This window comes from Schistocerca piceifrons, chromosome X (assembly GCF_021461385.2).
Source record: "Schistocerca piceifrons isolate TAMUIC-IGC-003096 chromosome X, iqSchPice1.1, whole genome shotgun sequence".
Lineage (NCBI taxonomy): Eukaryota > Metazoa > Arthropoda > Insecta > Orthoptera > Acrididae > Schistocerca > Schistocerca piceifrons.
In genome coordinates this window covers 309671273-309692822 of record NC_060149.1, presented here as the reverse complement: position 1 = coordinate 309692822, position 21550 = coordinate 309671273, and the positions used below count along the sequence as shown (strand labels likewise).

At 38.0% G+C, this 21550-nt stretch overlaps 1 protein-coding gene across 2 annotated transcripts in view; it reads right to left on the bottom strand.

Moving 5' to 3' along the window:
• The window catches only part of LOC124722944 (vacuolar protein sorting-associated protein 26B-like), a 68874-nt gene extending 51505 nt beyond the window's left edge, over positions 1-17369 (bottom strand). The window contains exons 1-3 of one of the 2 annotated variants that reach the window (XM_047248108.1): positions 17111-17369; positions 14785-14943; positions 5480-5623 (exon numbers count right to left, since the gene is read on the bottom strand). In XM_047248108.1, coding sequence (XP_047104064.1) covers positions 5480-5557 — 78 coding nt within the window. In that variant the 5' untranslated portion in view covers positions 5558-5623; positions 14785-14943; positions 17111-17369. The remainder of the gene's footprint in view (positions 1-5479; positions 5624-14784; positions 14944-17110) is intronic. The other variant, XM_047248107.1, reaches the window with a different exon arrangement.
• Between the last annotated feature and the right edge of the window lie 4181 nt (positions 17370-21550).

Below are 21550 nucleotides of genomic sequence, written 5' to 3'. Positions count from 1 at the left end.
GCTCTTTCCAATGCCAAAGGAAAAATTATACAGTTTATAAAAAGAGGTCAGTATCATAATTTGGCAACTACAAATGTAAAAAATTACTTGTGAATGTCAGGAAATTAGGCACACTGTCCACTACGACTCAACAAAAACTGAACCTTGACATTTGCTCCTTCAGAATATATTTTGGGTAGTCTGTCTTAGAAGCCTCAACCTGTGCAAATGACCTGTCAGACAACGCCTGTGGCTCTACAACACTGTTCGGAGATAACATAGATGTGTACACTATAAGGAAACATTACTGATGATCCGTGTGTGATGCAGCTGATCCTATACATAATGAAATCTAATGTGATGTGATGATGCACTGATCCTACACATAATGAAATGTAATGTAATTTGTATAAATATACAGAAAGACCAAATATTACTAGACTTTGTGATCAGTAATCAGTCACTGTCATCTGTAAAACCAGCATATATTCCACAGTAGCCACCTGGGATGATTTAAGGTAAAGGATCCACATCTACATGTATACTCCTCAAGACACCATTCAGTACAGGGTATAATTGTCATTCTGTTTCATGTTCCACTTGAAAAGGAGCAAGGCAAAAAAAGTAAGAGCCTTGATTTCTCTTACCTTTCCTTCGCGTTCCTTCTCGAGATGTTTGTTAATGGAAGTAGGATTCTTCTGCAGTCAGTGAGAAATGCTGGTTCTCTAAACTTTCAACAGCATAACACACACACACACACACACACACACACACACACACACACACACACACACACACACACACGTGTTCCTCCCTGTACGAATTCCCATTTCAGTTCAAGAGCATTTCCATAATATTTGCACATTAATCAAACCTATGTACCTATCCATAACAAATCTAGCAGCACACCTCTGAACTGCTTTGATGTCTTTCTTTAATCTCACCTGGTGCAAATCCCCAACATCCAAGAATGGGTCACCCCAACATGTTCTATACACTATGTCCTTTACAGATCAGCTCCACTTTCCTAGAATTCTCCCAATATAATGAAGTCTAGCATTTTCTTACAACTGACACATGCTCATTTCCATTTCATGTAACTTTGCAATGTTACATCTAAATATTTAATCAATGCAACTGTGTGAAGCAACACACCACTAAAACTATTCAAACATTACAGGATAGTTTTTCCTAGCCATGTGCATCAGCTTGCATTTTCCTACATTTAGAGCAAGCTGCCAATAATTACACTGAAGATAAACTCTGGCCAAGTTATCCCGAATTCTCCTACAGTCACTCAATGACGACATTTCCCACATACTACAGCATCATCAGCAAACAGTTGCAGATTGCTGCTCACCCTATCCATCAGACCATTTATGTATATAGAGAAGAAGAGTGATGCTATTACACTGCTCTGAACACTCAAGAAAATACCTTTGTCTCTGATGAACATTCACCATCCAGACATACTGTGGTCTATTAACTGAAAAGTCTTCGGGCCATTCACATATCTCAGAACATAGTCCCTATGCTGGGACCTTCATTAACAGTCTGCAATGAGACACTGTGTCAAATGCTTTCCAGAAACCTAAGAAAATGGAACCTGCCTGGGACCCTTCCTCCACAGTTGGTGTTTGCCGAATTCTTCTTGGGCGGATTTCAATATCTTCCTATGATTCTGCTTCACTTTCATTTTTTTGAGATCCAATGTCTTTTTCCCAATCGGCCAAGTCATCCGGAACATCAGACAAGACGTCCGCGCATTCGTCATAAACAGCCCTATTGTCTCTTTCATCCGCCATGATGAAAGGGCACAAGTACTTACAAAAACAAAAAACTTGTTGACGTGTGAAACTTATTGTTACCTAAACAAAACATCAACAGAATGCAAAAGATACTAAAGTGCAGTCGCCAGCCACTGCGCGATACTAAGCTCACGACACCACTGTAGTGTCGCCGGCTGTTGACCGCTTTTTTGCGCACGACACCACTGTGGTTTCGCCGGACGACAGTGTTAACTTGCAAACTGCTAAGGTATCATCATTTGTTGGAAACTTTAGCAGCTCTCCAAGTACTTTTTCTTTTGCTTTTTGTCGCAGATTTCACTTGGAATGCATCAGAATGGTAACAGATCAGAAGAAGGTACAATTTGTCACCTCACAGAATCCATATCTGTGACAATGGTACTGTAGAATTATCGATATCAGTATGGGAGGGCACCATTGGCAAAAACAAGCTTAATGAGCTGGTTCCAAATTTTTGAAGTGACAGGCAATGTCCGACTTTCATCAATGTGACATCCCTGTGTCTCATGCATGTGGTAACAAAAACCAAGCTGAATTTCAAGATAGCCCCCAGAAGTCAATTTGCCGTGCACCATGCAAATTGTAGGAAGCAAGATCAATTGTCCATAAAATGGAAACTGTAGTGTCACATTAGCATTACAAAGTGCAAATGGTACAAGCATTATAGCTGAACGATTGTCCTCTGCGATATGCACTTGCGTGTCATATGCTGGCCTCCGTAGATGATGACAATGTCTACTTGAAAAAGTACCCTTTTCAGATGAGGCAATGTTCCAACTTCTGGACATATGACTCATCATAACATTACGATTTTGAGCTCTGAAAACACGTGAGCACACCCATGATAGCCCAGAACTGGCCCTCTTCTCTTTGTAGAGCAAATTGTAATGGGAAATGTTTAGCTGGAAATACTCTAACAGTTCCTGTGACCACAACTGAAGAGCTGCAGCCATCCATAATCAAACATGATGGCACCCCAAATGTCAGAGTTCGAATGTACTGGATGTGCCGAATGACAGATTTCCTGACAGGCAGATGGGTCATGATGGTCTCAGAAGATGGCCATGTCTCTAATAGTTTTCAAGTTACAATTTTTTTTTTTTGAAACAATAGAGGGCTTTATGGATACGCTGCAGTTTTTTCAGCCACTCAGGACTTTGCACTGGGTGAGACATTTGCGATACTTCCAAGCTAAGTAAGGTGCCAATGGCGAAGAATATTCTTTGCAAAACCGAACTGGTATTCCATCGGAACTGGTGATTTATTTGTTTTCAACTTTTCCAGTTGCTTCTTAATGCCAGGGATGAATATTTCTATGTCCTCCACGTGAAACTGTCAAACGGTGGTATATCTGTATGATCCTACTGTGCGAATGATTTTTTTAACATGAGATTTAAAATTTCAGCTTCCCTTTTACTGTCTTCTGTTGTTACACCAAATTGATCTACAAATGGCTGAATTCTGTGGGGAACGTAAAACCCAGAGTTAGATTTACTGGAAGAACGCTAAGTGAAGTAAAACCTGCACATGTAAGAAGTCACTTGCAGAGGATTTGTTTGGCCAGTTCTTGAATACTGTTCAACAGTCTGTGAACTTTACCAACTTGGATTACTAAAAAAGAGAGAACAATCAAAGAAGACAGGTGCAGTTAGTCAGTCACTGTGACAAAACCACAGATATGCTCAATAAGGTATAGCAGGAAAAGGAAAAGCTTCACTCACAAAATTTTTAGGACACCCGTTCCAAAAACCTATTACTGCCTTCAATACATCTCTTGTAATGATCACAATGGTAAAACTCGAGAAATTCAGGCTTACGTAGGGAGGTGTCAATAACATTTCTACTCACATACGATCCGTAAATATAACAGAAAAGATGGAAAAGTATTCAAGTACACTATGTATTCTTTACCACTCATCTTTTGGTTGGTTGTAGAGTAATGATGAAGTTATATGCATTAATAATAATAAATTAACACTCAATTTATGATAAATGGAAACACTGTTGACAAAATTAAGTTTAAACCATTTTAAGGATGATTGGGTTTAAGATCTTTTACACAATGGGACATTACGAGATGGAGCAAAATTAGCAACGATATTGATCATTTCTAAGCAGAAATTTATCCTGGCAGTGGGAACAAACTAGAGCACCTCTAATACAAATGTCTCTACTGAAGAAACATGGGTAGCATAACTAGTGTGCGTTTATATATATTATAAGAGGCAAGCTTTTGGAGCCAGTGGCTTTTTCTTTAGGCAGAAGGGTTGAAGGGGAAGGAAGAGGGGTGAAGGTAAAGAACTGGAAAGGTCTAGGAAAATAGGTAGATTTCGGGAAAGTCACCTAGAGTCGTGGGTCAGGGGAGACTTACCGTACGGGATGAGAAGGAAAGAGTGATTGTTGGGGACTGCATCTGATGAGATTTGAAAACCTGAGAGCTTGAAGGTGGAAGACAGGGTAATATTCAAGGCAGAGATTACTGCTAAAACATAATGCGTGAGTTAATAAGAGTGAAAAGCTAAGCGCATTGTATGTAACAGAGGTGGGAGGGGGGCCGATGAAAAATAGATGCGCAAGAAAATAAAAGATGTAGAAAACTAAAATGGAGTGAAGAAAGGAGTAGTTACTGTGAAGAAATGCTGAGACGAAAGAAATTAACGTAAATTAAGGCCAGGTGGGTGGCGAGAGCCAAGGACACGTTGCAGTGCTAGTTCCCATCTGTGGAGTTCTGAGAAACTGGTGGCTGGAGGAAAAATCCATATGGTATGTGGGGTGAAACAGGGACAGAGGTCACGACTGTCATGTTGTAGAGCTTGCTCTGCAACACGATATTGCGTGTTTCCAGTATATACCCTATGCCTATGCCCATTCATCCTAATTGATAATTTGGTGGTAGTCATCCCGGTGTAGAAGGCCGAACAGTGTTTAAATAACACCTGGTATATGATGTGTCATTTTACAGGTGACTCTCCCTTTGATAGTGTATATTTTTCCAGCTGGTATAGGTAGTGATAGGAGGGTGCATAGGGCAAAGGCAACTCTTGCAGCGGGGACAGTCACAGGGGTAGGAGCCATTTGGTAAGGAGATGGGTGCAGAAGGAACATACGGTCTGACAAGGACATTACGAAGATTGGGAGGGTGACAAAAAGCTGTTCTGGGTGTGGCACGCAAAATCCCACACAGAATGGATCACACCTCAGGCCATGATTTTAGGAAGTCATGGCCTTGTCGAAGTAGCCGATTGATACATTCCAGACCAGGATAACACTGAAACACCTTCAGGGCACACCACTGGTCACCCACCTCTTATTAACTCATGCACAATGTTTAATCTGTAATCTCTGTTTTGCGTATTACTCTGTCTTCCACCTTTAAGCTCTCAGGTTTTCAAATCTCGTCCAATGCACTCCCCGACAATCAGTCTTTCCTTCTCATCCTGCCCAGTAAGTCTCCCCTGGCCCATGGTTCTGGGTGACTTTCCTGAAATATATTCCTTTTCCTGAACCTCCAGTCCTTTTCCTTCAGCCCTCTTCCTTCCTCTTCAACTCTTCTGCCTCAATAAGGCGTCACTGGCTATAAAAGTTTGTCGTATAATAACCTTCATTAATTTAAGTATCAAGTGTAATTGCATATGCTATCCAACCCAAATTTAGTTTCTAATTAAATTTGGCTGATATCTCGTGTAACTCACCTTCCCAGATACAGTCTCTCCATCGTAAAAAAGATAATGTCTCTCTTTTTTCCCATCCTCCGACTTGATATCTGCCATTTTACGGTTCTCTGTGCCATCTAAAACAATGTCAATCTCAGCACTCTGCCCAAATCCAAAGAAGCTCTGAAATCAGTAATAAATCCACTATTAAAGAGAACAATAATAAACTGTAATAGATCATGAAAACACTACAGATTGAATTAAAGCTCAAAACAATAAATTTCAATGCACTGTACAATATAGGGTCTTTTTAGGTAGTGGTGAGGGCAGCGAAACTCTTGTCTCTATGAATCAGCTAGAAGAAATTTTTGAAGAAGTTCCACGTAAAGAACAGGTACAAAAAAAAAATCATGTGGCAATTTCAAGCATATGGTTACACTGTTTGCGATTTGCGGAAATCAGCAGTGAAGGAATACAGCCCACCTCTCCCCTCTTCCCCATCATTTGACAAAAAGTGCTTAATTTTTGCTCTTCATTACTGGTCAATCTGTAGCACACATCCACAGGTTGCACCAAGAACTTACCGACAGCATCTATTATAAATACTTGTCCACATGCAAATTTTTGCAGTTTCTTTTACTGTAAAGTACCAGTAAGACAAAACATGGCCAAAGACCTTCATATGTTCAAAGCTGATCTTACGCCCTCTCACAAAGCTATGGTCTGCTATGGCTGACTTTACAACCTTTCTTAACACACTGTGGCACTTGTGTTATGTAATTTGACAGCACATGCATTGTTTTATTTTTATTACTTTCAGTGCATTCATAAGACGCATTGCACATGTATGCCACACACTCTTAAACCAAGGTTGTCTTTCACTGAATGCAACATTTCTTTAATTTTCGATGCTTGCTACAAAAGTTTTGCACTGTGTGGTCAAAAGTATCCGGTACCTGGCTGAAAATGACTTACAAATTTGTGGTGCCACAATCGGTAATGTTGGAATTCAATATGGTGTTGGCCCATCCTTAGCCTTGAAGACAGCTTCCACTCTCGCAGGCACACGTTAAATCAGGTGCTGGAAGGTTCGTTGGGGAATGGCAGCCCATTCTTCATGGAGTGCTGCACCAAGGGAGAGGTATCGATGTTGATCGGTGAGGCCTGGCACGAAGTCAATGTTCCAAAACATCCCAGAGGTATTCCATAGGATTCAGGTCAGGACTCTGTGCAGGTCAGTCCATTACACGGACGTTATTGTTGTGTAACCACTCTCCCACAGGCCGTGCATTATGAACAGGAGCTCGATTATGTCTGATGATGCAATCGCCAACCCTAAATTGCTCTTCAACAGTGGGAAGGAAGAAGGTGCTTAAAACATCAATGTATGCCTGTGCTGTGATAGTGCCATGCTAAACAACATGAAAAACAGGACCATGCCATAACACCACTGCTTCCGAATTTCACTGTTGGCACTACACACACTGGCAGATTACGTTCACCGGACATTTGCCGTACTCACTCCGTGCCTTCGGATTGCCACATTGTGTAGCGTGATGTGTTACTCCACACAACATTTTTCCACTGTTCAGTTGTCCAATGTTTACATGATGGGTGGCTTATGAGCAGACGCTCGACTATGAAATCCAAGTTTTCTCACCTCCCACCTAATAACTGTGAGAGTACTTGCAGTGGATCCTGACGCAGTTTCGAATTCCTGCGTGATGGTCTGGACTGATGTCTGCCTATTACACATTACAACCCTCTTCAACTGTCGGCAGTCTCTGTCATTCAACAGACGAGATCGCCTGTACGTTTTTGAGCTGTACGTGACCCTTCAAGTTTCCACTTCACTATCACATCAGAAACAGTGGACCTAGAGATGTTTAAGAGTGCGAAAACCTCGCGTACAGACGTGTGACAAGTGGCATTCAACACCTGACCACATTCGAAGTCTGTGAGTTCCGTGGAGTGGCCCATTCTGCTCTCTCACGATATCTAATGACTACTGAGGTCGCTGATATGGAGTACCTAGCAGTAGGTGGCCGCACTTTGCACCTAATATGAAAAACGTGTGGTTTTTGGGGTGTCTGGATAATTTTGATCACATAGTGTATAATGTCATTTTTGCTAAGCAAACATTCTACCTTACTTGGAGTTGCTCAGTAAAATGGAAGGAGTGCTGTGGGCCTATTTTTCTATGGAATGAATGGGTTCACACATTTTTTTCTTTGCTAAGGGACATAATTTGGTACTGCTTGTATATGTTCTTTTAAACACAGCCTTCAAATATTTTAAACCAGATTTCAGGTTCATGTGACAGAAAATTGTCTGAATTCTAAATACGAAATGATCAGGTCAAAATTATTCTTTGCAGATATTGGGAACAGCATTTATTTAGATAAATAAGCTATAGGTTGGCTTTCTGTACACACAGTAGTCCAGTGATCATTTGACTCTCATTCAACCAACATGTCCAAGATCAGCAACTCCTTTTTCTGTTTACTTCTATCATTAACCTGCTGTTTGGATGAATGGAGTTAATGTGGAACAAGAACTGGTGTAACGTATCCACAAACTAATAGGAACTGGTTAGATGGGGTGAAACTAAATTTAAAGTCCATTCTTCACAATCTTTAATGTAGAAGTTGTCAATTGCTGGTGATTCGAGTCTATGACTGCGATATCAATCGTTTGGGTAATGTTTCACACTGTAAAGAGAATAAATCGGCATCAAAATGTGTCAGGAAAGTTTGACAATGGCAAATGTGAAGTGGTCTGCTAAAAGAGCCAATGCGTCGATATAAAAGATATCGCATTCATGATCACTACAATCTCATTTAGAAATAGCTGCATGCTTTTGAATTAATGGTATGATGGTTACAGAGGGCAACCACAGGCACCAGTACCTCAGTAACATATTTTGCCAACCCTTAAGTAGAAGGTGCAATAACACTGACAACTGAAGTGGGTGGTACGCCACCATTGCATAATTTTGGGAAACTGTACATTCTTGGTATAAGGCCTTTAACTACATTGTCAGCGAGGCAGGTATTCTTCAAAAGCAGCTCCATCTTTCTGATGATTGGAGATGTTAACTGCCTTTTGAGTTACTGATACGTACTGTCAGACAGTAAAATCGATATTTATTTAGGCCTACAGCAATCTGCAGCATTCAGGACCACAATGTCATTACCTTACACTCCAACAATACAACTAATTCATTATTACTATGTACAAAATGGAGCCTTGCCTCTCCAGCTAATCATAGGAATACCATATTATTAGACTATTAGTTTTATAGTTACTCTGGAGTAGCTTCACTGAGATATACTCCAAATTGCCCTATCACTACGATTAAAGTGAGAAATGACCCATAGACAAAAACACACACTAGTTCCCATCACCCAAGTAAAACACGAAGAAAGTTGTCCATCAGACAGTTCCTAAGAAATACATACGTTAATGGCACCACAGAGTAAACGGACTGGGAAACTGATGTTGCAATCAACGATCGAGAGTGATGGACCAGAGTGGAGCAAACCACTGAACAATTCAATGCCATAAAGTATGGAATTAGTGTCTCAGTCACTTGCAGAACTAAATTCATATTGTAAAGTGTTACAGGAAAAAAGCACAGGGGAGCTATAGTTGCTACAGAAAAGAAGCACAATGATTCACATATCAGAAAGAGGGACAACAAAATGAAATCAATGTGGAAAGTTACTAATTATTATAGATGCAAGCATGAAAATGCAAGTAATAAAATCACCATAAAACACAGAAAGGAAATTGCTGATGATCCACTTCTAACAGCTAATATATTTAATGATCACTGTATTAATGTAGCACAAAACCTTATCACAAGTAAATATAATCCAAAGACAAAGGAAATAACTCCAATAAATGAAAGGACAATGTACCTATATCCTGTGAGACCCGAAGAAGTACAAAGAGCTGTCAGCGAACTAAAGAGTAAAATGACCTGTGGACTTGTTGATACCCTTGACAAAATTATTAAATATAGTACCGATAATGTTCTCTCGCAACTTGCGGACATAATCAATGACTCGTTTGAAAATGGTGTGTTTCCAAGCAAACTTAAGACGTCAACAGTAATACCAGTTTATAAAAGTGGTGACAAGTTTTTACATTAAAAAATTCAGACCACCATCACTACTATCTGCATTTTCAAAAATAAGTGAAAGAATGATGTATAGCAGATTGCTTGATTTCCTAAACAAAAACAAAATTCTTGTAAATGCACCGAATGGTTTCTGAAAAGGCAAATCTATGCAAATGGTTCTCTTCAATTTCCTAAAACTCTTTTACGAAGCTACTGAGGACAAGGAACTGACCTGTGGGTAGTTTTCGGACCATTCCAAAGAGTTTGATCTTATAAATCATACTGTACTACTGTCAGATCTACATAATTATAGTGTCCATGGTGTTTCTTACGAGTGGTTCAAGCCATATGTAACACATATGAAACAGACAGCAAATTTCTCAGGATGGTAATGTGTGTCATTCTAATTATTAAAAAAAATAATTAAAATAAAAAAAATTTAAAAAATTAATTATGGGGTGCCCCAGGGCTCAGTATTGGGACCATTGTTATTCTTGGTTTTATTAATGAACTGCCACAACAATTTTCAACCACCGATACTGTACAATTTACTGATGATACCAGCTGCTTTATAAAAGGTAATAATGATTTTGAGATGCAGCAAAAAATTGACAAAACAGCAGAACTGGCTGGAAATTGTTAAACAATAACTGTCCAGATGTCAATGACAAGACAACTGCATGAACAAACTTCAACCATATAAGGAACAAAAACAGGACCACTGTGAAATTCATGTTACCAAACTGCCAAATTCAGTAAAAGAATCACATAAAACTTTTTTGATTATGGGTGGATGAGCATCTAAGGTGGGAAAAACATGCAGAAACGCTTAACAAAAAACGAAGCAAGTCCTGTCAGATATTAAGACTATTCACGTTGGTGTGTAGAATATATGAGTCTGGCGATATACCATCTGACTTTCGGAAAAGCATCATCCACACAATTCCGAAGACGGCAAGAGCTGACAAGTGCGAGAATTATCGCACAATTAGCTTAACAGCTCATGCATCGAAGCTGCTTACAAGAATAATATACAGAAGAATGGAAAAGAAAATTGAGAATGCGCTAGGTGACGATCAGTTTAGCTTTAGGAAAAGTAAAGGGACAAGAGAGGCAATTCTGACGTTACGGCTAATAATGGAAGCAAGGCTAAAGAAAAATCAAGACACTTTCATAGGATCTGTCGACCTGGAAAAAGCGTTCAACAATACAAAACGGTGCAAGCTGTTCGAGATTCTGAAAAAAGTAGGGGTAAGCTATAGGGAGAGACGGGTCATATACAATACGTACAACAACCAAGAGAGAATAATAAGAGTGGATGATCAAGAACGAAGTGCTCGTATTAAGAAGGGTGTAAGACAAGGCTGTAGCCTTTCGCCCTTACTCTTCAATCTGTACATCGAGGAAGCAATGATGGAAATAAAAGAAAGGTTCAGGAGTGGAATTAAAATACAAGGTGAAAGGATATCAATGATATGATTCGCTGATGATATTGCTATCCTGAGTGAAAGTGAAGAAGAATTAACTGATCTGCTGAAAAGAATGAACAGTCTAATGAGTACACAGTATGGTTTGAGAGTAAATCGGAGAAAGACGAAGGTAATGAGAAGTAGTAGAAATGAGAAGAGCGAGAAACTTAACATCAGGACTGATGGTCACGAAGTCAATGAAGTTAAGGAATTCTGCTACCTAGGCAGTAAAATAACCTATGACGGACGGAGCAAGGAGGACATCAAAAGCAGACTCGCTATGGCAAAAAAGGCATTTCTGGCCATGAGAAGTCTACTAATATTAAATACCGGCCTTAATTTGAGGAAGAAATTTCTGAGGATGTACGTATGGAGTACAGCATCGTATGGTAGTGAAACATGGACTGTGGGAAAACCGGAACAGAAGAGAATCGAAGCATTTGAGATGTGGTGCTATAGACGAATGTTGAAAATTAGGTGGACTGATAAGGTAAGGAATGAGGAGGTTCTACGCAGAATCGGAGAGGAAAGGAATATGTGGAAAACACTGATAAGGAGAAGGGACAGGATGATAGGACATCTGCTAAGACATGAGGGAATGACTTCCATGGTACTAGAGGGAGCTGTAGAGGGCAAAAACTGTAGAGGAAGACAGAGATTGGAATACGTCAAGCAAATAATTGAGGACGTAGGTTGCAAGTGCTACTCTGAGATGAAGAGGTTAGCACAGGAAAGGAATTCGTGGCGGGCCACATCAAACCAGTCAGTAGACTGATGAAAAAAAAAAAGGCATCCATGCATAGTATACTGAGGTATAGTATAGTACTCTGGGGAAATACATCTTTTGCAAAGCAGTCTTTTAAATGTCAAAAGAAAGTTGTAAGATTAATAAGTGATGTTGCTTACAGAGAATCATGTAGAGGTATCTTTCAGGAATTAAAAATCATGACCTTACCATCAATATTTAGATCTGAAAGTATCTGTGCCATTAAAAACCACCAAGTTTCAGCTTGTAGTAGTGAGATCCACATTTATCAAACAATGAACAGGAATGATCATAGGGATGCGCACAGAAAATCAGGACAGTGTTGTTTATAGTGCAGTGCCGTGTAACATAAAAAAACACCAAACATTAAAATATTTAAAAAAGAACTAAAAAATCTACTAATTAACAACAGCTTCTACAGCATCAACTAATATCTGGAATTTTGCTCAAATCTGTAGGTCTGCCTCATAACCTCTCTAAACAAAAATTCATAATTATCTAAGTATTCCTACATTAAACTAAACTACTGTCATCAATGTACATATATATATAATTATGCACCCAACCTTCATACCATATGTTCCTACGCCTGTTTAACTACAGTACTGGTATTTAAAAATTTTAGTAAAATCAACCAAGGCATTATTTTATCTGTAAGTACATATATAATTTTATAATCTAATTAAGTAGAACAAGGTTTTTGTTATAAAATGTGTAGGTAAGAATGATAAAATTTTGGGGTCGACAGAAGCGTCCGATCCAACGCATCGGCTTTGACCCGTGACGTACGGGTGTTGTGTGTGACGTCATGACGGCGCGGAGTTTGGTTTGAGTGTGGCTGTCTCCAGTTCTGTTTTATCTTATTTTATTAACTTTTCTGATCTGTTCGTTCTATCTCGTGAGATTTTTTTTAAATTTAAAAACACTTATTACTTATTTTAATTATCTGTTTCCTCGAATTTCTGTTTTAGTTTATTATATTTATCTTTCTGATCTGTTCGTTCTATCCCGTAAGATTTTTTTTTAAAAAGATAAAAAACACCAGTCACCTACTGAAGCATCTTTATCTTCTATGGGTTGCAGGGGTTACGACCCCTGGGGAGGTGGGTGGGCATTCATGCATGGCTGTCTTCACTTACACGTTGTAGCTACGCAAGGCGTTTAAATTTGTTTATATTTAGTTTGCCCCCCACCCAAAACAGCCCATTTCCCGCACTTGTCCCGTTAGTGTCATTAGGCTTCTTGTGGAAAGTGTGTGTGTTTGTTTTTGTTTCCGCCATATTTGTGACGTCATGGGTCAAAGCAGACGGGTGGGATCGGACGCTTCCGTATTTCCAAATTTTGTATATGGTGTAAATAAATAATATTTGATGCTGTTTTGTACTTTTACATGTCCAGTATTGTGCATGTGATAATATGGACACTAAATAAATAAGTCCTGGGGGGGAAATAGCTAAAATCCACTTGCCTCAGACCCAGGTTTAACATTTCTACTCTACAGTTCTGTCTATTTAAAAATTCACCCAGATGCAAATTATTTTAATGGATTCGGTTTCAGATGACAACTGGAATGTTATAATCACATTCAAGTGGAGAATTTAAATACTTTTTTCCCCTACAGTTTCATCAATTTTATAACAAAAACCAGTCAGTATACATATCTATAGTGGCTCAGATTTCAAACAAGGACTGGTTCTTCTCACACTGGTCCCCAGTTATATTTCCTACTAACAGAAATATTTACAGCATGTTTTAGTTATTTCAAACAACAGCTCCCTGGATACCAAATGAGAGGCTGCATTGGTATTCCAAGATGTGCGACAACCATAATCTTCCCATAAGATAAATACAATATTCAATAAAATTTCATGATCTGACACAGCTGTTACTCTCCAGGAACACAATGAACTATGCACCCGTCTCATAGTAAGTTTCATATCCCATGAATCATTTGCATGATGAATCTTAATCTAAATATTTTACATATTATCACAACAATGTGACTTGCATCGGAACTACCACAATTATGCTCTAGCTGACTGAAACAAAATCAAATCTCAAAGTACAAGTTTACTCAAGAAATAAATTAGGTGTACCAAGTAATATATCTAATAGACCAACAGTTTAGAAAGTCAATCTTTTCAACTTATGTATGATCACAAATTACATTATTACTATCATCATCTACAGTTGACATGAATGGTGGTCAATTTTTTTCTCTGCGTGAATACTTTACTCTTTCTGGGTCACAACAACATTCAGTTTAATACTGAATAACTTCTTTTATTACTAAAATTACCTGTACGTTAATGCTACGGTTTACAAACTGAAAGCAGTCATTAACAACAAGCTTCACAAGTCAATAGTTTTCTGTGTCCACTTTGGTGAATACAACATTAGGTTATTATTATTATCTAAAAATAGAGCAAAAATTTTGAACTAAAAATTACACATTTCTTAGTGAGATGATCTGCAAAATTATCAGGAACCAATATTCACAATCAGCGATATTAAATTTTCAGTTGGTTCAATTGTCAGAATCTCCATGGAATTTTATTGTTTGTGGCGATTCCAGGTGTAACAGGAATAAATGTCCAGTTAACAATTTTAAGCTCATTTCATTAAAATACGTATCTGCTGCTACCCCAATGTGCTCTCAGACGTGCCCAATATTTATTCTCACTAACTGAGAAAAAGCACATAAGGGGCAACAGCTCTGAAGCAGCAAATAAAGGAAATCAACATCTTTATCCAACATATTTGGACCACTCATCGGTGAATTTTGTCAGTGAAGCAGTTTCAAAATTATGGTTACATCTTATTTATTTTTAGAAACAACTCAACAAGTTCTGTTTACTATCTTGAATGGAAAAGAAATTATATCGTAGCAAGAACACACCTATTTGGGCACTAATGTTTTATTTTTTAATGCGTTTACAACTGATAAATTAGAATTTTTTTGTTCGGGTGAACATAAGCTTACATGACACTATTCATCTTGTGCATGTCTGTACTGTCACTGGGCTGTACCCATTTGCACATGACCAACCAAAATCTCATCACGGTCAATGTTTAGCCCACTGCAAATTGACAAACTCTCAGCACTTTATATTCAATTAAAAACATAAGGGGACAGGTGTCACTGAAACATAAAATTGAAATAACTTAGTGCAAGTTACTAAAGGTAATGCATTATGTAAAAAAATGTAAATACCACCTATAATAACTGTGGTACCTCATGTCAATATTGCATCTAAAATATTAATGGACCACGATCAGTTTCCACGCAAAAATTTTACTACACCATTTATACTGTTATGCACCACATTACTTTTGTAGCAAAATTTTGATAAGAAATTTTAACTCATCCCACAGCTACATTAACAATACTTACTGCTCCATAAAATTGTATGCAGTCATACATAGTTTTATTGCTCAATACAGAAAGAAAGTACTATTTTATACCCTACAATTAAGTGTGAATATATTTATGACATAATTTTTGAAACAGTTTTAATACATAAGTTTTAACTGAAATTATATTAGTCATTTTAATTGAAAATTACATTCCAGAAAGCAAAATAATGACAGCTTGCAACAAGTTTTGTGTTGCATCTTCAGGCAACAATGGCAAGACAAGTTGTGTACACCATTAACAATCTACTTTTGTTCTGAAGATCTGTTGACACCACAGTGCAACAGCATAACAATACATATCTTCTGGTGCTGCCAACAACTCATCTTTATAGTTGCCCATTAATGTATTGAGAATTCTGTTTATAACCAAATCATCTTGCGTGTTAATCCAAAATTTGTCACATAACTTTATATTTTAGTCCAACTCTTATTTTCCAAAAAATGTGTGTATGAAAACTATAGATTTTTCATAATAAATACTTTAATATTTTGGTGAAAAATAAATCACTAGCACAGCTGTAACAGATATATCACGTATTATATTTCAAATACATATACAGGAAATAAATTTTTAATTACTGATAATTCACAGCCCATAATTTCCCCCTAAAAAAATTATCTTGTACTGAGTAAAAAAAGTATGTATACTAAATGAAATTGACATAGACAACATTTTTTTAATCTTCTGTGTAATGTATGTGAGTAGTCGTAAATGGCAAATATCTTAAGAACGCAACTATATCTGTGTCATCCATCAACGTAACACCAGCACACATGATAGCTGCACATCTTTCTTCGAGCTAAATCAAAACACTTGAGAAGTCAGTCAGTCAGTCAGTCAGTCAGTCAGTCAGTCTCTCTCTCTCTCTCTCTCTCTCTCTCTCTCTGTCTGTGGATGCTTGGGAAAATTATTTACATGCTTCTGTTGCATTAGGGCACACACTTCGACTTTCTTTTCCCCTAGCAGTTAACTGTTATTCAAAATAGCAAAGGAATTTAATGACATTCCAGTAATAATTTATAGTCACATACAGTTCAAAATGTTCAATATGTGAAGTAAAATTTCATATTGCTGAAAGTGTTTAAGAAACTGTAATATGAAGAGGAATCGCTCACAGCTGATTTTGAATAGCTGTCATCACATTGTTGCCATGCATCAATAGAAAAGTTGTACAGCCACAACTCAATATCACGAAGTAATAAATGTTCTAGAACATATAAATAAACAAAATGCAATCAACATTGCACATACCAACACAAATCGAAAATTAAATCGACCTGGTAAATCTTAATTGTGATTGTATCAAGTATGTGAAAGCAATGTACGCAAATGCAATGGCATCAGGTAAATATTGCGCGCACACAAGTTATTACTTTTGGCAAAACACGTCACTTACTTTGGTCTCAAGACTTCAAAACTTGGAGTATCGTTAAACTGCAAAAAATACAGCTCAATCGCACCAAATTCCCAAGTGTTGGGGTGTATACATGGTCACAAAACAACAGCAACGGATGACCGAGAACTTAACGCAAATGAAAGCACCAAGCAGCAGGAAATAATTCGAATACTGCTATAAGTGCGTCCTGTTGCCATAGTGAGACACATAAAAGGCAGGCACGCGACTTATACTATTACATAAATATGGTAAAACACTATTAACAATCTGATGTGCAGTTTGTGCCCGTTTAAAAGACTGTCGCTTGATTATTTTTCCCAGGAGATATTCGACATAATGTAGATGTGATTTTTGCCTGTGACACAATCAAAACAATTTAGTAATAACCTCTTCCAAACAGTTGTTTACTTCGAGGGATTACAACAAGAGCGAAAAGGTTATAAACGAAAAAAATACGTGTACGGTATATCGAAGACACTGGCAACACACATTTACCATTGTGCTTCCTGCGTTGAATTCAGTGAGCAGGAAATCAAAAGCTTGGGAATCGAGACAACTACCGCTTTGTAAAACTTTGCAAGTACATAACTACATCAGCCACAACACCCTCCACAAATGTCACAACTGTGGTGCAAAGTTCTTATACACGTTGATTCCAGAGTGTTTCACATTCGAAGATCTATTTAACAAACTTTCACAAAAGTAAGCATCACTCTTACGTGATGTAATTCCGTGCCACTTACTAAAGTAACATTGAAACTTATTATCTAGAATCTTTGAATTAAATCAATCATCACTTAAGTCGATAAATACTTAGGTTTCTTAATCCAGAAGTGACGGAGTCTATGCAAAAAAAGTGAAAGCTTTAAGGAATATAGGTTTAGGACAACAGTCAAACATTAATTCTCTTTCCACTGATCTGACAAACACAGTTTTCATCAAGGTGATGAAAACTTCAAGCGAAGCTTCTTTCAACTAGGGGACTTCAGTTACTTTCCCATGTCATTCGTAAATCTTCTACAGTTGTAATAATATATTATTTACGTTTTGGCACAATAAACTTAGCGAATCCCACTTAATTCTTCTGTTTTTCTTTCCGACAAATTAATCTGATCTCATTCATTCACTGTTAAGTTCTTAATTTGGAAAGTCGCGCAAATCTTAATTTGTTTGATTTAGAATCTTTCGCACCAGTCTGTTGTTTACGTGCAGTTTGCATACAATAAAGTTACATTCTGTTGTGATTAACATAATTCAAGGTATACTGCAGTTGAGTGAGTGCTAAGTTCTTGTTGTAAGCGGAAATAAATAACTTTTTACGTTATATCATAGAACTGAAGCGCTAACCCGTAGGCCTAATTTTTGCTGCTCATGAGTAACGAAAATTCCTATAGCGTAAAGTACGTTAAGTGATTTAATTCTATTTGTAAGCGTGTAATCTGTGTTGCAATGCGCGATAAGTCTGGATTTTGCAGTAGGATTGTCTCAGAGGGAGACGCATGTGTATAATGTTGGTACTGGTAGGAATTTCACAAGCGTGACTGTAGTGGGGGACCGAATGGGAATCTCAACGAGGCCTTCCCATGGAACTGTAGGCTCTGCAAAGAAGATTAGGGAATCATTTGAAGGAGGCAAATATTTGTGCCCCTCAGGCTCACACGAATTTTGAACAAGATAGGCTGAAGGGGTTAAAATATCTGGGGAAATTCTGTTGAAACCCTAATTAGTCACTTAAAGAATAACCCTATGCCGGCCCCTCTTTCGAGCAACTCTACTACTTCACTGTTCTCATCACCAACCTCAGAAGCAGAAATCGAAAATACAGTCGGCCAAAAAATAAAAATGGTTCCTTCTGCTGGACAAGGTGAAATCTCTTGTTACCTTGTTGAAAGATGTTCAAGTATAATAAGTAAGTCTCTCTCACATATCATTAATTCTTCATTTCTGGAAGGTGTATTCCCTAAATTACTTACCATAGCAAAAATTATACTGATACACAAAAAGTCTCTAAACAAGATCCCAATAATTGTCAGCCAATAGCAGTCCTCTCTGTGTTCAGTAAAATATTTGAATATGTAGCAGCTGACAGACTAAAATCATTTCTGAATAAATATAGTGTCTTCCTCCAGCTCAATATGGATTCCAGGAGTGGAAAACAAAAGTAGATGCTGTTTATAAATTTCTAGATACAACTCTAACTCTCATAGATAAGAAACAGCCAGCTGTGGCGTTGTTATTTGATCTTCAAAGGCCTTAGACACTGTAAACCACAGTATACTATTACCATAACTATATAACTATAGTATATGTGGCACTGCCTACGATTGGTTTGCAAGCTACCTACTAAACAGAGGCCAGTATGTGCAGTTATGTGAGGTCACCCCTTCAGGAATATCCAGTCTCATGCTCTGATATGCAAACCATAAAACATGATGTTCCTCAAGGATCAATTTTAGGCCTGACCCTATTTCTGCTGTTCATTAATGAACTTCCTCTTCACCTACTGACTTGTAATACCTCCCTTTTTTATGACGACACCAACATTCAGATATCTGACTCAGATAATCACATTGCAGCTGCAGTCAACCAGTGTACAGCTCTACTGCAGTCATGGCTTACAGCTAATAGGCCACTTCTTAATGCAAAAAAAGACTGTAGGCCTAACATTTCATACAGTCCAAAATAGAAATCTGACCCTCCCAACTATACAAATATGTGGAAATAGTATTGAACTGAAAAATGTAACTAAATTCCTTGGAATATCTATCTCTGACACTCTAAGCTGGAAAAGGCACACTGACAGCTTAGCCACAAAGCTATGTAAAGTATGTTTTATGCTTCAGACAGCCATGGAAGTGACGAGCATAAAAATCCTAACGACAGTGTGCCATGCTCTTTGCACTCAATCCTAACATATGGCCTCATATTCTGGGGCCACAGATCTGAGTCCAATAAAATATTTAAGCTACAAAAGAAAGCTGTCAGGATACTGTTATTTAAAAAGCAGAGAGACTCATGTAAACAACTATTCTGAAAATTAGGTATTCTTTCACTTCCGTGCCAGTACATATTGGAGACACTAAGTTATACCAAGCTTAATTTTTGGCACCCTGAAGCAGAATCTGGGCTATCATCAGCACAACACTAGAGGGAAATACTTGCTGACACAGTTTCCCCATTCCACCAAATTATATGCTGATAGTGTAAAATCCATGGGGATTGAACTTTATAATCTCTCTCTCTCTCTCTCTATTCGTTTAGTCGGTTCTGACTCTTCGTGACCCCATGAACCAAATCACGCCACTTTTTCCTGTCTTGCACTTTCTCCCGTAGACCTTCCAGGTTGGAACACATTGCTTCTGTGATCCTCTGACGTCCTCTTCTTCTAGTTCCTTCAATCTTCCACAGCATTAATGTTTTTTCCAGCGAGGCATGCCCTCGCATTGTGTGTCCAAACTAGGTCAGCTTTTGTTTTAACATTAGACCTTCCAGGGAGAAATCTGGTTTAATTTGCTCCAATATTGATCTGTTGGTTCTCTTTGCAGTCCATGGAACTCTAAGAAGTTTCCTCCAACACCACAATTCGAAGGAGTCAATTCTTCGCCGTTCAGCCTTTCTAATGCCCCAGGTCTCACATCCATACATCACAACTGGAAAGACCATAGCCCTCACAATACGGATCTTTGTTGGTAGTGTTATATCTCTGGACCTTATAACCTTGTCAAGGTTTGACATCGCCTGTCTACCGAGCAACAGGCGTCTCCGGATTTCATGGCTGCAGTCACCATCAGCAGAGATCTGGGAACCGAGATAACTGAATGTTTACTTTATAATCATCTACTACCAAACATACAAAAAACATCAAAAACCTAGCACATTTTAAAATAAGGCTTAAATTGACATTATTAAAATACTATTTTTGTAACTTACATGAATATTTTGAATGTGATTTTTCTATGTAATATATTTGCACACTTATCCTTCTGTACCATAATTTATCTTCAAAATGTAAATTTTAATAAGGCCTAACAGACTGTTAAAATTGATCTACTTGTATGTACTCATTATATTTATCTAGAAAATCTTAACTGTTGTATAAATTATGTAATGCTTATCTGTACTTGATTTGATTTTAAATATATCTTCAAATTTTAATTTTAATTAGGCTTAGCTGACCTTAATTTTGAACTACTTGTGAGTATACTAATATTATATCTTGCAGTCTATAACTATCATACAATTATGTAAGTCTAGGTGTATTTAATTTGGCGTTATATATTTTTAAATGTTTAACAACTATAATGACTAGTCCCATGTCATGTACTACTCACTGTACACAAAATGATTCAGTGGATCAGTAAAGAATGAATGAACTCTGTAAAGGTAACAAGCTGTGGGTGAAAGGAGAACAGCTCTTCAGCTTCATCTACATTAGATTAAATTTGACTTGGTACCTGAAGTAGGAGAGGAAGAGCCTCATTCGACTGTAGGTTACAGTAGGATGCAGCAGACTTCTAGCAAAGAAACTGAATGTAGGTCAGTACCGAAAGAGACTAGTTAGAGTCCTGTTGTTATTTAGTAATAATGAGAGAGGTGTAGGTCAGATGGTACAGGGCAAATTAGAGACAGGGTGCCAGGTCACAAGTATTGCGAAGCCAAGTGTTGCCTTAGCCAGGTGACAGAGGACATAGGGAATTTGTGCAAAGGTTTTGGCAAAGAGGATCAGGTTATTATAGTTGGTAGAGTAGGGAACAGCGTGGCTAAGAACACTAATTACAGCATTAAGTGTGACCTGTATGAAATGTGAGCAGAAACTACACACACAAATGTGAGTTTTGTGGAGGTCCTGCAGCGCCATGACGAACCCTAGGTAAATACAGCTGTGAGCCACGTGAACACTGAGTTGAGCAGGCTGTTGCTGACTGAAGCGAAATC